The sequence below is a fragment of the Alligator sinensis genome, unplaced genomic scaffold, assembly GCF_000455745.1.
Source record: "Alligator sinensis unplaced genomic scaffold, ASM45574v1 scaffold1086_1, whole genome shotgun sequence".
NCBI classification, from domain to species: Eukaryota; Metazoa; Chordata; order Crocodylia; family Alligatoridae; genus Alligator; species Alligator sinensis.
Window position 1 is genome coordinate 426,219 of NW_005842600.1, and position 16,077 is coordinate 442,295.

Below are 16,077 nucleotides of genomic sequence, written 5' to 3' on the forward strand. Positions count from 1 at the left end.
TCGTTTGACCCCCAGTACTCTTTCCTGCCATGGCAGGGGGTCAGACTGGATGATCTGCCCAGGTCCCTTCCGACCCTAGAAACTATGAAACTATGAAACACCCAGTGCTAACTGAGCTTCTTAATATGTTGGTAGAGTAAGAAAACTCTGAACCAACTCTGCTTCTTATCTGGGGTTGCAAAAATTCTGGTTGGAAATTCTGGGCATGCTAGTAATCCTGAGACTTAAAGGGAAATTTCTCAGACAGCCTCTCTCTCACACACATTATTTCATTATTTCCACTGTCCCGCACACCCACACCCACACACACACACACACACACACACACACCCTGAGTTTAACAAACCATTCATTTCACTCTACCACTCTCTGTTTACCAGATGTCTACAAGTAGCTTATCATTTTCTGGACTTTATTTGCTGAACAGTTAAAGCCAATCCTTCCCACTCTGGCTGGCTCACAATTTGTCAAACATTCAAGCTGTGCTGACTCTAGATGGTTTGCAGGATAAGTTGGTGTTTCCCAATTGGATAAGCGTATCTCTTGGAGCTGAGTTTAAGGCACAAGCACTTTCCAACAGTCACTTAAAAAGCTCTGTTTCCTTGAACCTTCCCACCGGTAAGCTTGTTCACTTGACCCTATGCAGAAGGCAAACACAGGAATGAGGGCCAACACAGCTGAAGGGAATGTGTTTAAGAATTCAAACAAACAACGATAGCAATTTTTGCTAGAATGGATTCAGGCCTAATAGAGCCTTTATATATAAAGGACCTCCTTAGAATGAACCCACAGAAGCCTGAATATTTGGGCTAAAATCTCTTCAAAACCAGCCTAATTCTGTTCTTTCTGCTTTACCACTTGGCGAATCCTGGGCATGGACCTGGAATCTAATGTTTTAGCTACCTCTCACATTAATAATAAAACCCTAGGACACAACATACCAAACAGCCCTGGGCTACTGGAAATCCCTGGGCAAGAAAGAAACTTACAACTTTGAAATGAATACATTTTAAAAGTCAACTGAATGAACTTTGATTTTTCAAGGCCTAATTCTGCATCTCAGTGAGTCTGAATACAGGCCTTGTTTAAATCAATGTAAAAAAGGAGTGGACTGACGATATACAGCCCCATGACCAGTGTAACCTACTCAGATCCTGTGTGGACATACTCCAGGAAAAATAGCAGCGGTAAAACTCCACTGGTGTAAATCACGCCAGCGTAGGTGCCATCTGTCCACACCTTATCCTGGGGTAGCAGTTAGTGCATGACAAACAGACTGTTACTTGCTCCCTGCCACCCAGAATAGCTGTTTTGTGCGCTCTGGGAACCTGGTGTACTTTACATCAGTGTCTAAAACCAATGGAAGTGTAAATGTGTTATCTGTGCTGGCCCTGTGTGTCTTAGAGTTTTACCTTAGAACTAATGATACCGCCAGCACTTCGAGAAGCGTCATCAGACTGCAGCTGAGAACACACAGGAACCAAGAGCCTGAATGCAACCCTCAGCAAACAAGTGAAGACAGAACAGTTTTGAAAAGCTTGGGGCAATACTCCTCCCTGATGATAATTCTGTTCTCACACTAGCAAATGCATCTGAGCTGTAATTTACACTGTGCGAACGTTCCTTGACCTTGAATTGGGACTTAAAAGATTCTGCAGACATGTCTTTATGAGACAGGTGCCTCTCCTGGGCCTGCTCTGCAGTAGAGGCCCAGTGCTCTCGTTCTACCAGAAATTGATTCACATGAGCTGGGAGGCTGGCCCCTGGCGTGCACCCTTTGGCTGTTTGGTGGGTAGCCCAGGAGTCCAAGTAATCCTTCACTAAGTCTGGAAACATGTCAAATGACCTGACAGATGTCCTCTTTAAAGGAGGCTTCTATTTATTCTTCCCCGCAGTCAGAGTTGACTTATAGCTTATAATATGATGGCTCTCTGGTTGGCATTTACACTTCCCCACAGCCTGCTAACCTTTTTGCTGAAGCAGCAGCATGGGAAGAGCAGGGCTCTGGGTGCTGGGTTTTTAAGGCTGTGGCACCCTCTTGTGGTACTATGTTGCTCACTGAACTCTCCAGCAGCTGCACCCAACATCTCACCTTTCTCCCTCTCCCTTTGCCTTTGTGAACAGTTACCTGCAGCCCTGAGTTATGGTCAGCCTGTTTGGGTGTGATGATGCAGCATCTCCATTAGAAATCAAAAGAAGTATCTATAATCAGGTTCAGTGCAGACAGAAAATGGAGGGGGCTTTCCTAGAGAAAGGGCAGGCTACAGCTCAGCTGCTGCAGCTGTGAGGGGGCACACACAACACAGGGACAGAGGAATTGAATGAATGCAGGTGTGGACACATAGGGCTCTGGAGGGGCCACTGGGTGCAAGGAGCTCCTCACCCAATGGGGATAACGTCACCATCTGCAGGTCTTGCTCTCCATTGCATAAAGCCATTTTGTGCTACTCTGGTTGTACACAGGGCTCTGCAGTTGGGTGCATGGTTTGGTGCAAAGAGAATTAGGCTGTGTCCAGCAGGGCTGGGTAGCCAAGCTTCCCTTTGCGTTGCTACTTTGGGACATCGCACCTGGAAGAGCCCCTAGGGGAAGGATAAGCTCCTTTGCCCAAGTGGGCTGCAGTGAGGAACACCCAATCTCCAAGGACTGTACACCTAGCACCTGATCTCTATGCTGAGCACTCACCGTCTCCATCCCCAACAAGACCAGCAAGGGGATGGTGGTCATTCCACCCCGGATCCACTCTTCCAGCGTCACAGTCCCATCATGATCATAGTCAATTTCCTCCATCATCTCCTTCAAAATCTGGAAGAAACAAGAGCCCCAGGAGTCACCATGCAGTCTTTCTGAAGCTATTCACTGGGGTGCCTCAGGATGGCAAGTCAGAGCATTTATGTGAAGAACTGAAAACCTAGGCAATGAACAGGGCAAGGCTGATGCCATTTCCAGTGCCCAGAGGCCAGCACAGATCTCTGACTGCAGCCCTGTGCCCTTCATACCCCACAGCATTTTCCCACCCAGCTTCTACCCTGCTGTTTACACCTGGCCTCTCCTCCCTAACTATTCTGGAAGGTCTCCACCATCGCCTCTTCTTTTAACAACCCTTATTATTAAAAGGGCAGAGGCATGAACGGAGGAGCTTTGTCTCTTCAGAATGAATCTAGCACTGTTTTTTCCTCATCTCAGGTCCCAGCTCCCCTCTCTTTGGGACTATCTCTGTGTATAGGCTTATTTAGTCTGAAGAAGAGAAGACTGAGGTGGGATTTAATAGCAGTCTTCAGCTCCCTGCAAGGGGGTTCCAAAGAGGACGGAGCTGGACGGTTCTCAGTGGTGGCAGATGACAGAACAAGGAGCAATGGGTTCAAGTTGCAGCAAGGGAAGTTTAGATTAGATATTAGGAAAAAATCTCTCATGAAGAGGGTAGTAAAGCACTGAAACAGGTTACCCAGGGAGGTTGTGGAATCTCCCTCCTTCGAGGTTTTTAAGACCTGGCTCGACAAAGCCTTGGCTGGGATGATCTAGTTGGGGCTGGTCCTACTTTGAGCAGGTGATTGGACTAGATGTGGCCTTCTAAGGTCCCTTCCAACAGTAATTTACTATGATTCTATCTCTATAGCAGCTAGCCGCAACATTAAAAAGCCAGAATAAGCAACATTGCCCCTGGATAACAAAGCCCCTGATTAGATGCCTCAATTTTACCTTCCTGAGCTGTGCTGTGTCTTCAGAAAGAACAACTTTTAGAGCTGCCCTTGCAGCATAAGCAGCTGCCAAAATGGTCACCTCAGTCTTTTCAACTTCATCTCCTCTAACAATTGTCACATGCTTGAGAGAGGCCACAGGATCTTCTGTAACTTACTGGTTTTAACTCTGTTGAGTCCCACTCCAGGTATTCTGCTACATGCACCATCTGATTTATGATTCGATCCAGCTCCTGAGCCCAGAGAGGAGACAAACAAGGAAACAGAGACAATCAGAGATGTCCCTCAACCAACATCTGACAGTACTACAAGCATGTACAACTCATGGCATAGGCTATTCACATAGACACAAGGTGGAAGAGACCTCAAACCAAACCCTATACAAACTAAAGTGTGGACACTGAGGTTACAGGTCTGGTGGGGAAACACCTTTACTACAGGCAGCCACATTTCAGCTGGTTGGAACATCTGGATAAAAAAGTTTTCTTTGGAAAAAGCTGTTTTCCTGAAACTGATTTTTCTTCACAAAGGGTAAGTACAGACACTCAGAGAGGTAAGAAAGAGGTTAGATTGAGTTAAAAAATGGACATCCCATCGAAGTTAAGTTGAGATGGGGGAGGGGAGCAGCGCTAATGGGGGAGTTGGAGGGCTCAGAGGGCACCAGCGGAGTCGGAGGATTTGGCAGGATCAGGGGTGCTAGCAGGCTGTGTGGGGGGTGGGCAGGCTGGTCCATGGGATGCAGGATGAGGGCTGTCCATTTTGGGGTGGGGTGAAGGGCCAGGGGACTAAAAATAGCTGGGTGTCAGGGTGAGCGGGTGGTAGGAAAAGTGCAGGGCCAAGGCTGGGACCAGTGGCTGGGCTTTTCCCAGCCCCAGGGCTGGGCCCGGAACTGTACAAATGTTTACTTACATCAGTCTCGCCAGACCCAATTAAGTTAGATTACCTTGGAGGAACAGTTAACTTTCATAGATTTCATAGATTTCATAGACATTAGGACTGGAAGGGACCTCGGAAGATCATCGAGTCCAGCCCCCTGCCCAAAGGGCAGGAAGTCAGCCGGGTTCATAGGATCCCAGCAAGATGAGCATCCAGTTTGCTCTTGAAGGTGTTCGATGTAGGTGCTTGAACCACCTCCGGTGGCAGGCTGTTCCAGACCTTGGGGGCTCGGACAGTAAAGAAATTCTTCCTTATGTCCAGCCTGAAACGGTCTTGTAGTGGTTTATGACCATTCGACCTAGTCGTCATCCCTTGGGGCGCTCTGGTGAACAAACGTTCCCCCAGATACTGGTGGTCACCCCTGATAAACTTATAGGTGGCCATCAGATCACCCCTGAGCCTGCGCTTTTCCAGGCTAAAGAGCCCCAGGGCTCTCAGCCTGTCATCATAGGGTCTGCTTCCCTGACCTCTGATCATGCGCGTGGCTCTTCTCTGGACTCTCTCAAGCTTCTCCACATCCTTTTTGAATTGTGGAGCCCAAAACTGGACACAGTACTCCAGCTGCGGCCTCACTAAGGCCGAGTACAGGGGGAGAATGACGTCCCGGGATTTGCTTGAGAAGCATCTATGGATGAAAGCCAGCGTTTTGGTCGCTTTACTAGCCGCCGCATCGCATTGCAGGCTCATGTTCATCTCGTGGTCAATGATGACCCCCAAGTCTCTTTCTTCCATAGTGCTAGCCAACATAGCACTGCTGAGCCTATAAGGATGCTGAGGGTTTTTCTTCCCAAGGTGGAGAACCTTGCATTTATCGGCGTTGAACACCATCAGATTCTCGTCCGCCCACTTGCTGAGCCTGTCCAGGTCAGCCTGGATAACCTGCCTGTCTTCTGGTGTGGATGCTTTGCCCCAAAGTTTGGTGTCATCGGCGAACTTGGCCAGTCCGCTTCTGACTCCAGTGTCCACATCATTAATGAAGATGTTGAACAGTATGGGTCCAAGGACAGAGCCTTGGGGGACCCCACTGGTCACAGGACACCACGATGAGTGACTTCCATCGATTACTACCCTCTGGGTCCGACCCCGGAGCCAATTTTCCAGCCAGCGGATCGTGGAGGACCCAAGGCGACAATTGGCCAGTTTCTCCAAGAGGCGATCATGGGACACCAGATCGAAGGCTTTTTTGAAGTCAAGATATATGACATCAATCTCTTCTCCCTTGTCCAGGTGATAGGTCACCTGGTCGTAGAAGGAAATGAGATTGGTCAAGCAAGACCTACCCGCAACAAACCCGTGCTGGCTATCCCTTAAGATGTTGGCGTCGGCCAGTCCATTAAGGATGGCCTCTTTAATAAACTTTTCTAAGATCTTCCCCGGGATAGAAGTCAGGCTGATGGGCCTATAGTTAGCCGGATCCACTTTCCTCCCTTTCTTGAAGATAGGCACCACATTGGCCTTCTTCCAGACTTGGATTGGTTCACCCATTTTTAGACTGATCTAACCATCCTGGGGCACAGACAGATGTGCAGCTCCCCGCTGTAACTGAGAAGGCTTTGCAGGAAGTGTTCTCCTTTCTCCCAGCCTCTCCCTGTTTCTGAATTGGGGGGAAGGGAGCAGAGGGAGCTTGTTCTAGGTGTTCCCCAACCGGCACTGGATGGTGGGGTGGGTGAATTGGAGTTCCCCCAGCTCAGGGAGAGCAGATTCAAACACCCTTCCCCATCCTCCAGCAGGGGTTGAAAAAAAACCCCCAAACCAAACTCCCTCTGCTCCCTTTCCCCGCTCCTATTCTGAAAACAGCTCAAGGCTTGCAGGCAGGCAGACACAAGTTACAGAAGACACTCTGTTTTGAAATGTCTTCATATGAACCCTCATGCAATGAGGGGGGCAGATTTTCTTCCAATCCACCATTTTGAAGCTGTCTACAGCTGTGAACTTGTGTTCAGTCACCAGCTATAGACTGCTTTCTGAGGCCTGATCATGTGAAAACTGTTACTTCTGTACAGTTCACACCCCTGAACTTTTGTACTGTTTGCATTTAGATCTACCTAACTAGGGATCTAAGTGTAAGGTCCACACCTGGGGGGAATAAGTTAGATCACGTGGCCATTTTTAACATGATCTAACCTTCCTGAATGTCTGTATTTACCCTAAACTGTCTCAATAACCCTAAAAACTGACACAGAATAAATGTGAAAAAACATGATTTTTTTTTCCTGGAGGGAAACTTGATTCTGGGATTTTGAAATTTGTTCTTGATTTTTCACTTTACTTTCTGTTGTGCTATGTTAATGGTCTTTCATAGTTTCATAGTTGGTAGGGTCGGAAGGGACCTGAGCAGATCATCAAGTCCGACCCCCTGCCATGGCAGGAAAGAGTACTGGGGTCAAACGACCCCAGCAAGGTATTCATCCAGCCTCCTCTTAAAGACCCCCAAGGTAGGAGCCAGCACCACTTTGCTTGGAAGTTGGTTCCAGATCCTAGCCGCCCTGACAATGAAGTAGCGCCTCCTGATGTCTAGTCTGAATCTACCCTCTGCCAGCTTGTGACCTTTCATACACACACTACCACTAACGTAACATGACCTTGTAGACTGGTTGGACTAGTCTAACTTTTTTTTTTTAATTATTAAATCAAGACTACTGTGCCTTGACATTTTTTTTTGTGCTTTTTAAACCAATACATCTCCTCTTTGTGTGACACCTTACCACTTTTTCTCTCTCTCACAACACAGGAAATACTTTGATGGGAAAATGATGGTGATACTCGGTAGCAGCTGCTCCAAATGATTTAAAAAAGTAAAATCAAAGAGTGGATTTCCCAGTTCTGTGGGAAAGTTATTTTTTTACTAGGTTTTGGAACAATTTCTGCCCTTGCCTCCAAATACTGCCCATAGAACTGGATGCTCTGCTTCAATATCTACCCCTGAGGTGAACCAGAGTTCAACATGAGTAAGTGAATTAGAATTTGTCCCCAGAGAAACAGGAGGGAAAGGGCAGAAAAAAATGTCCCCAAAAGGACTCAAATGAACATGAGCAGTATAATAGCAGTTTTTGCTTGGTGAAGGAATATTATATGGTGAAGTGAACTTGGGTTCACAAAAGTTTGTGCATTTGTTCTCTGTCTCTGTCTGTCTGTTTAATTTAGTCTATATATACCCTGCCTTCTGACTGACTTCAGACTAACATAGCTAACTACCTCTCTCTGTACCTACATGGTACCATGCGGAGCTACTTCTGAATGAAATAGCTCTGGCATAGACGCAAATTAGCTCCAATGAGAGGCTTGAATGGAGAGTGCACACATGGTGATGTACCCAGTGATCTGGAGGAAACCACCCTAGTTTCTTGCCTAGAAACAAGCTGGCTGAGCTAGAAGGAGCTGAGAGAGTCAATACAGAGATTGCCTTTCAGGTGAGGTTCTGACAGTGTTTGGATTCAGGAAGCCTCTTTTGCAAAGTGACTGCAGCCTGGCCAGGAGGTGGTGACTTGCCTCCATGCCCTGAATTGCTGGGCTGAATGGCCAGCACAGATCTAAGGAAACATCTCAGGTGTCTTCCACTCATGCAATCCCTCCACGTATCTGTGGGTTGATGTGATGAATTACAGGTCTCTATGTGAGACAGTGTGATTTGTACAGATGCCTGTTGCACACCACTGCAAATGTGCTCTCCGGCCGAGTGTCCCACAGATAATCTCAAGTTGATCTAATACATCCCTTGACTGAGCCCAAGACAACCAGCATGCAATGGCCTGCTTGGACAATGGGGCTGGATATTGCCAGAGTTTCTCTGAATGACTCATAGGCTCAGGTGCTGCCCTTGCTCATGTTTGATGACCATGCCTGAGCTGGGCAGGTGCCTGTAGGTGTCCTCCTATGTCAGGAGAGATGGGCTCAAGAAGATGTCTCTATCGGACAAGGTCCTTGGGGAAGACTTACCGAGTTGTCCAGAAGGCCGTTGCCATCCGTATCATACAGGCGAAACATAACTGCAAACAAACAAACACACCAGGCATGAGGCAGAAGCAGGGCTGTGGACGAACAAGCTCACCAAGCTGCATTCCAGCCTGGGGCCGCTCCCATAGCTTTCATGGGCACGCACTCGTGGCCCACTGAACCCATGCCCTTGGGCTTCTCAGGGAGCTCTCATCTTATGTAAGATGTAAATACAGCTGATGGCCAGCCATCCATAGTCTACTCCAGGCACCTTCTCCTCGATGTCAGAGATGCACTAAAACCCAGAGATCTCACTTGCAGCCCCCTGGGCTGTGTCTCATTATGTGCTTTCCTAAATACACTTTACTGTGCAGTGCAAAATGATACCCATCTTCAGCCTAAAGCATTTGGAGGTGAAAAGTGCCATACAAGAGCTAGGCATTGCTGTAGGATTTGCTTGGCTATGCTCTACTTATCAAATTCTCTATTAGATCCCCAAGGCTGGTTCCGGTGACACAGAAGAGCTTTTCTTTTCCTAATGAGTCGTCCAGAGCTTTTCCAAAGGAGCTGGGTGTGGAGGGAGCTGTGAGAAGGAGAGAAACTGGCATTCGGAGAAGCCAACAGGATGGTGGGTGGTGCTGCGGGGCAATTATCCAGCACTTCTAGGACTAAAAGGAAGTAGATGTAAAAGTGCAGCTGAACTTCTCAAAACTGCCTTTAGCCACTGAGAGCCTGTGAGTCTTTGGCACTGAGGAAAGTGTTTGTTTTAATTCTGCATTAGGTAGAGTTGAATAGCAAGGTGGGCCAAATGCTTTGTGGGTAGATAAGCCATCTCACAGTGGGGGTCTCTTCCCCACAGCTGTGTTTTGTGCTCAAGAGTCTCAAGTTTGTTTAAAAACAAAAACAAAAAACCAGAAACAAGCCTTGAATACTCTGGTGCCAAAGACAGCTTTTAAAGCAAGAACATGAGTAAATCAATGCAGTGATGCCTCCATGAGTCTGCAGAGACTCTGCGATAACCCCTGTGGGAGGTGTCAGTTGCCCCTTCACAATCTGGGAAACCCTAACATTGGCATCTAAAGACGACAATAAATGGCAATGCTGTTAGCCACCTCCCCAGTGCATGGTGAAGAGGAGCACTGTCCACCTCAGCTGGTGTCATGAATGGAGCATGTAGGGAGCAGAGCATGGGAGGCCATCAATCTCTTTATGGCTGCCAGGGCTACTTTACAAGCTTCTTTCTTCTTTCTTAATGAGCAAGTGCTTTCTTCAGTGGAGGATCTCCATTTCCTCTAAGCACGTTGTGCTTGCTTTTCTACCGTAACAGAGATGCATAAACCCAGGATGTGAATGATGGCAGTAGGGGGTATGAAATGGCTCCAATAAAGTACTGTTCAAGTCCAACATCTATGGTCCCCTGTCTACGTGGCTCTTGTGAATTATGCCACTGAAAAATCCATCTCACGAGTTGATGTCACAGACATCCCCACCAGAAACTCCAGCCTCCCTCAAGCTGCTTTAACACCCCTCTGAAAGGCTAATAGAAGCAAAAGAAAGACAAATGAGCCTGTAGATGCTAGAGGGCAGCTTTGCAGTTTCACTGCACAACAACAGAGCCCCCTTCCCCTGGCATGGGATCTACAGACAGAGGCAGAGCAGCAGAAACTCCTTCACTGCAACAACCTACTCTGATCACCTTCCCTTATGCACAGATTGCCCCGTCAGGTAATAAGCAATGACACATGCAGCAGGCAGCACATTTGTGAGCGAGTGACTAATGCCCCTGTTAGGCAGCAAGCCAAGCAATTTTAATACGCAGAGGAAGTGATGAGCTATTATTCCCCAGAAATGTAGGGCCTTTCTTGTCTTACAGCCATTAACAATCTGTAAGTCACAGGTTTGTGCTCGGAATCATTTAAAACAGACTGTCACCCTTCCCATTTATCCTTTACACTGGATGCATGCTCCCCATTGGTCCTACCTATGTTAGGGACATTTCCCTTTGGTACTAGTCTCTGGCAGAGCTTAATGATGGGTGGATGAGCAGGGCATGAGCTCTGGGTGATGCCTAAGGTGATGGGGTGGGGGGCAGGGAGGAGTACCCGAATGGAGCTAAGGGGGTGCCTTACCATCCTGTCCTCTGGTGTAGATGTTGCTTTCTTTGTTTGCCAATGAAAATCAGTGTTTAAATGACCATTTAACACACACATTACCTGCAAAATATGAGGTAACATCTCCCCATGCAGCAGCAAACCTCCACACACTGCTCCCTCCCCATGAGCCACCACTGCCTGGGGCACAGTGCCGGGCAGTTATACCTCTGCTAACATCAGCTTAGCCGCCCTAGAGTAGGCAACACTGCAAGACAGTGTAGACAGGTGCCAGCTGCCATCAGGCTATTTAGCACTGGGTAAACCTGACTTGTTCTGAGATGGTGTTCAGCTACATGATGCTTCTAAAGAAGGGTTTCCAATGGAGCTGAACCACTATCAGTAACAGGAAGTTTTCAGACCAAGGCTCTTTTGCAGAAAAGATGTAACTGTTCAGTGAGTGCATAGTGTTGCGAGTCATGCATGATTCATGCAAAAGGAAAGTGACAGATCCAATGAAATATGCACTTCTTTAGCGCTGATACAGACATGGCTTCTATTAAGTGGGCAGAATAAGATTGATGGTGCCCTAAGACTGTAATTTTTCTGTTTTCAAGACCTAGGGCCCAGTGGTAGGTGGTCACTTAGCAATCTTAATTGGCTTTTCAGACAGTACATTTTTGGGACTGGAAGTTTAGAAGCTGCAGGCACTTGGTCATAAAAGAAAGAAGTTCCTTCTGAAAGCACAAGGCAGGAAGTCACAGGGGCCAAATGCTATGCCCTGCTCTGACAATGACCGCTAAGATGGCCATGGACATGACATCATGGCTGCATGCCACAAGAACTGCCCTTAGGGGACAGTCCTATATAACAAGAGCAAAGGTATCCCAAGATAGTCTGGGCCTCATTCTTCACCCAGATACTATGACAATGGCAGTCTTTAGCTTTCAGAGGCTAAACATGCTTCTGTTTGCCAAAGATCTTTGAGGGGAGGGTGCTGAAGAAGTGCACATCACTACTGCCGGCAAAGACAGGGCAAGGTGGCATCTTAGAGATGAACGGCTTCAGAGAAGCATGAGCTTTCACAGGTGGTAGCCTACTTTGCCAGATGCTGTGAATGGAGGGTTTTATACAGAAGGAAAAGGGATGGGGGAGGAGACACTGCTAGGACAGGTAAAAAGGGCTGATTAGATCAATGGAGATGAACAAGGAAGTCAGCACATTAAATGACATAAGACGTCACAGCTAGTCCAGGGAATGGGATAAGAATCCATAGTCCCTCCTGTGACCATACTAGACAATCCAATCTGTGGATGATTGTTTCTTCCACCATTGTGTCTTCAAGTTGGTTTTTTAAAGTTCTTTTCATAGACGTCATAGACATCAGGGGCTGGAAGGGACCTCATGAGATGCATACTAGAAGCATGGCATAACAGGAGTGTACTCATTGTGTGTAACTTGGAGTAATGCTTTGGCCATCCACACCACCCTCCCATCGTGAACAAGCTAGCCTGAAAACTTTCTGCTTGAATTTTTGTGAGGGAATATTTTCCAACAAAGTGCACTTTTCATTTTGATTTATTTAGAATAGAGATTATCAATTCCATCTGCATTTTTTCAAAACACCAAAACGTTGACATTTTGGAAGGTGGGTGTCCCTCCCCCCCCCCCCATTTCTTGCTCTGAACCCAAGCGTTGTCCCTGGGTTTGGTTTTCTTTCCTCCCCCACAATGTGTTACTTTGAACAAGTGACACAGCAGCAAAAAGCTCTAGTGCTCTGGGCAGCTCTGATGCAGTTTCCTTCACAGCATTATACATACCTAAATGGGTAGGGAAGCTGCTGTGAACTACAAGCCAGGGCTGCATAAAAGCTAACCCTTCCCTTCCCACTGACCACTGTTAAATGTCTGGATACCTCACACCTTTATTAAAGAAGGCCTCATAACAGGGCATGAGAGAAGGCTGTTCTCATTCTGCTATCATACTGCTAAGCCCAGGCATGGGCAAAATGTGGCCCGTGGGTCGGATGTGGCCTGCAAGGCCATTCTATCCGGCCCACGGGGCACCTAAAACATTTAGAAAATTAATATTTATCTGTCCCTGGCTGCCTGTCATGCGGTCCTTGAGTTTGCCAAAACTCAGTAAGCGGCCCTCTGCCCAAAACAATTGCCCGCCCCAGCTAAGCCCATAGACAGTGTGCACGAGGTCACTGCAGGTAGTAATGAAAACACATGCAAGTGTTTGTCATTGTAAACAATGGCCTCACTTTCAATGCAAATGGATTTTTTCAAATGCTATTTGACCATCTATGAATTTAGAAAATGAAGAGGACAGAGAGGGCTATTGGCTCCTACTTGTCTTTGCTGAAGCCAGCAGATTTGGCCTATGTGAGTCACTGGCATCGCAGCTAGGAAATCTTTGATGTAACCAGGATTTGCACTCCCATCCGTTAAAAGCAACTGGGCATTTAAAAAATGCAGGTGGTTCAATTTCCCTGCCATAAGCCAAGCTGCTGAGACGTCACAGAGACATCCCAGGGGTTCAGGCACTGCTGGGAAAGGGAAGGGAAAGAAGCCAAAGTCAGGGGTGAAGGGGCAGGCACTGATGGAGAGCGAGAACTGGCAGGGGGGAATTCCCCAGCAGCAGCTGGTGGGGTAGGAGGAGACTGATGGGAAATGCAGTGATTAACGAGTGCAAAACCTGGCAGCCCCACTGTTTTTCATGCACCCAAGTGAGATGAGTGGCTGACATAATGCCAGCTCCCTTGAGCATGTGCGTGGGCTTGTACCAGCTTGCTACATAGCCTCCCTCAACAGCATAGCTCCTGGAAAAGTGGGGGGAGAGTAGAAAGGAGAAAAGCCCTTCCCAACAACCTCCGGGTTAACTGTTAAAACACATGATAAGGTACCAGAAGCCCAGACCCTTTTATGAAATGGAGTCTCTCCCGACTATAACCAGCAGAGTTGGGCGTTAGGCGTTAGAGAGCACTCAGGCCGAAGGGACAGCTCAAGAAAGGAAGGGCTGGGGGTGCAGTGTCTGCAGTACCAAAGATGGCTGCCATTTATCATGAATGCTTTGCACTGCCATAGAGCGAAGCCAGCCTGTTGTGGGGGGGCGGGGGAGTCAGCACTCCATTGTGCTAGGTGCTGCCCAGATGCTAGGTGCTGCCCAGAGAGCTCTCCTCTTTCAAGGACAGTGAAAAAAAAATTCCTCTGAGCACACAGATAGCTGGACTGGAGTAAGATAACAGTGAAAACTACTGACCTAACCAATGCCACTGGCTTATGTGCCTGCTAATTGGCTGGAAAAAAGAGCTCCCTCTGCGCTGCTATTGCAACTCCTGCCCAAGGGGTTGCAGACATGCTATGAGCACCAACCACTGCTCTCCTAGAGCACATCGGGCTCTAGCATGATCACTACATGTACCAACAAGGCTGGGAACAACACAGCAATTCAAATCCTCCACTGCTGACCAGCCCAGGCCCCAAGCTGTTGGAGGGGAAACTCTGGCCTTGTCTACACGAGAAAGTTTTTTATGCTGATATATTTATATCACATGAGCAGGCTTGGTCTGCCACAAGAGGGCTATTTTCAGTTGGGAAGAGGTTTAAACTAAACCAAACCCATATACATGTCTACATAGGTACGCTGAGCTAGTATAATGGTGCTGGTATAACATGCCATGTAGACAGTCTTATCAGGTGTGTGTGTATACACGACTGATAAGACTGTCCTCATGGCATGTTATATCAGTACCATTATACTAGCTCAATTTATCTGTGTAGACACGAACTTATGGACAGCTGTCAGCTGAGAAAAGCCTGTGACTGCGGTGCAAGGCTGATTATACCGGGGTGGGGGGCAGCCGTACATAAATGCACACTCACCACTTCACTACAGTCTTCTTTTGGGATTGCTCTTTTGTGACATGCTAGATTCTTCCCTGCTTGGCTAGCATGACCTGTGTAGAGTCAGGCTGATGAGTTAAATTTTGGGAAGGGGAGGTTTTCTGGTTCTCAGAATATTTAGGAATGAGGGCAATTTAGGGGAGAAATTCCTCAGAAGAGCATATTCAGTTGCAAGACCCTGCTTTTATAAGGCAATAAAGAGCTTTGTATAATTAATACAAACCATTACAAGAAGAAAAAAAAAAATCTACATGGGCTTCTGACTATTCAGGTCATTTGACTGTTTTCATACTGGAAGCTAAGTAAAAAGCAATGGCTGGGGGTTAAATGAGCAGAGTCAACCCCCAAACACTGCAGTGCAACCCTTGAGTCCATGTAAGAAGCTTCCTTGACTTGTGATGAAAACTCAAGGCAATCAGAACGCTTCTGCCAACATCAGTTCCTAGAAACACCTCTATTTCTCAAAGTTGAAACACGACAGCCCTAGTGATTCCAGATCAACACAACAAGGGTCTTCAAGAAGAAATCTCATCAGCCACCTTCTTCACAGTATCAGCCACGGTCAGTGAGCTAATCAACAAAGAGCTCTGACCCTGTCTGAAATGCTTTGACAATAACAGATATGTCAGTGAGAGGGGAATGGGGGCAACCATGTTACTGTTGCTTTTTTTTTTTTTTAAGGGTCCCAATTCTTCCAAAACCTCATCTCCGTTGCAGCATTTTCCCTCTGTCTACATTGTAGGAGAGGCTGGTGCACTGTCCAGGTCACAGAGAGTAGATCAGTTGTGAACACAAGACACGGCCCCCCCCCCATCTTGTCTTGCTCTTTTCACTAACCCATAAAGAGAAGCCATTGCCAACCAGTCCTCCCAGCCTCCCAGCCTCCCTCCACCTTAGACAAGCCACCATCGCTGGCACCTCAGTCTGAAACATTCGCCTGCCCACAAGCACTTACACTCCAGCTTATCCTCAGCCCGTCCTCTTTCCAGCAGCGACAGGTAACAGACAATGTCCTTCAAGTACACTACAGGAGCCACTGGGGCTGGCGGGTGTGCGTTGGCCGTTTTCAAAGAGTTGTGAGTCTTCCGGAGGCTGAAAGGTAACCTCTTCTCCAAGCTCCTTCCGCCTGTGGGAGGAAAGGAGATAATTAATGGCCACCCCCAATTGCCAGCTTGCTCCCTTACTGCTCCTCCCTGAGTGACCTACCCCTGGCCAAGGTGTCATGTGTTGTGTGCACTGTGGTGCTTGGACACGACTGAAACAATGGGTGAAACCTCCACTCTTGTGGCATTTCTGTTCCACAGTCTAGAACTGGGAAGTGCAAATGCGGGCAAAGCAAAATGCACAAAACCCAAACAGGTCAAGCCTTCTTCTGGCCCAAGGGAAGTCTTCAGAGGCTAGATTAAGTCTGGGTTGGCTCAGCCTGTAGCCATGCTGCTTTGCCCAGCTTCAAGTATGACAGGCATACACCTGCTTCAACTCCTTTCCCAGAGGACACCACAAAGCTGGAGGGT

General features: G+C 47.6%; 1 protein-coding gene across 4 annotated transcripts in view; it reads right to left on the minus strand.

The window, feature by feature from the left end:
* The window catches only part of LOC102379301 (diacylglycerol kinase beta-like), a 248,317-nt gene that overhangs the window by 94,147 nt on the left and 138,093 nt on the right, over window positions 1-16,077 (minus strand). For all 4 annotated transcript variants that reach the window (XM_025214742.1, XM_025214739.1, XM_025214740.1 and 1 more), the window contains 4 exons: window positions 15,519-15,689; window positions 8,569-8,618; window positions 3,855-3,929; window positions 2,684-2,803 (listed from right to left, as the gene is read on the minus strand). In XM_025214742.1, coding sequence (XP_025070527.1) covers window positions 2,684-2,803; window positions 3,855-3,929; window positions 8,569-8,618; window positions 15,519-15,689 — 416 coding nt within the window. The remainder of the gene's footprint in view (window positions 1-2,683; window positions 2,804-3,854; window positions 3,930-8,568; window positions 8,619-15,518; window positions 15,690-16,077) is intronic.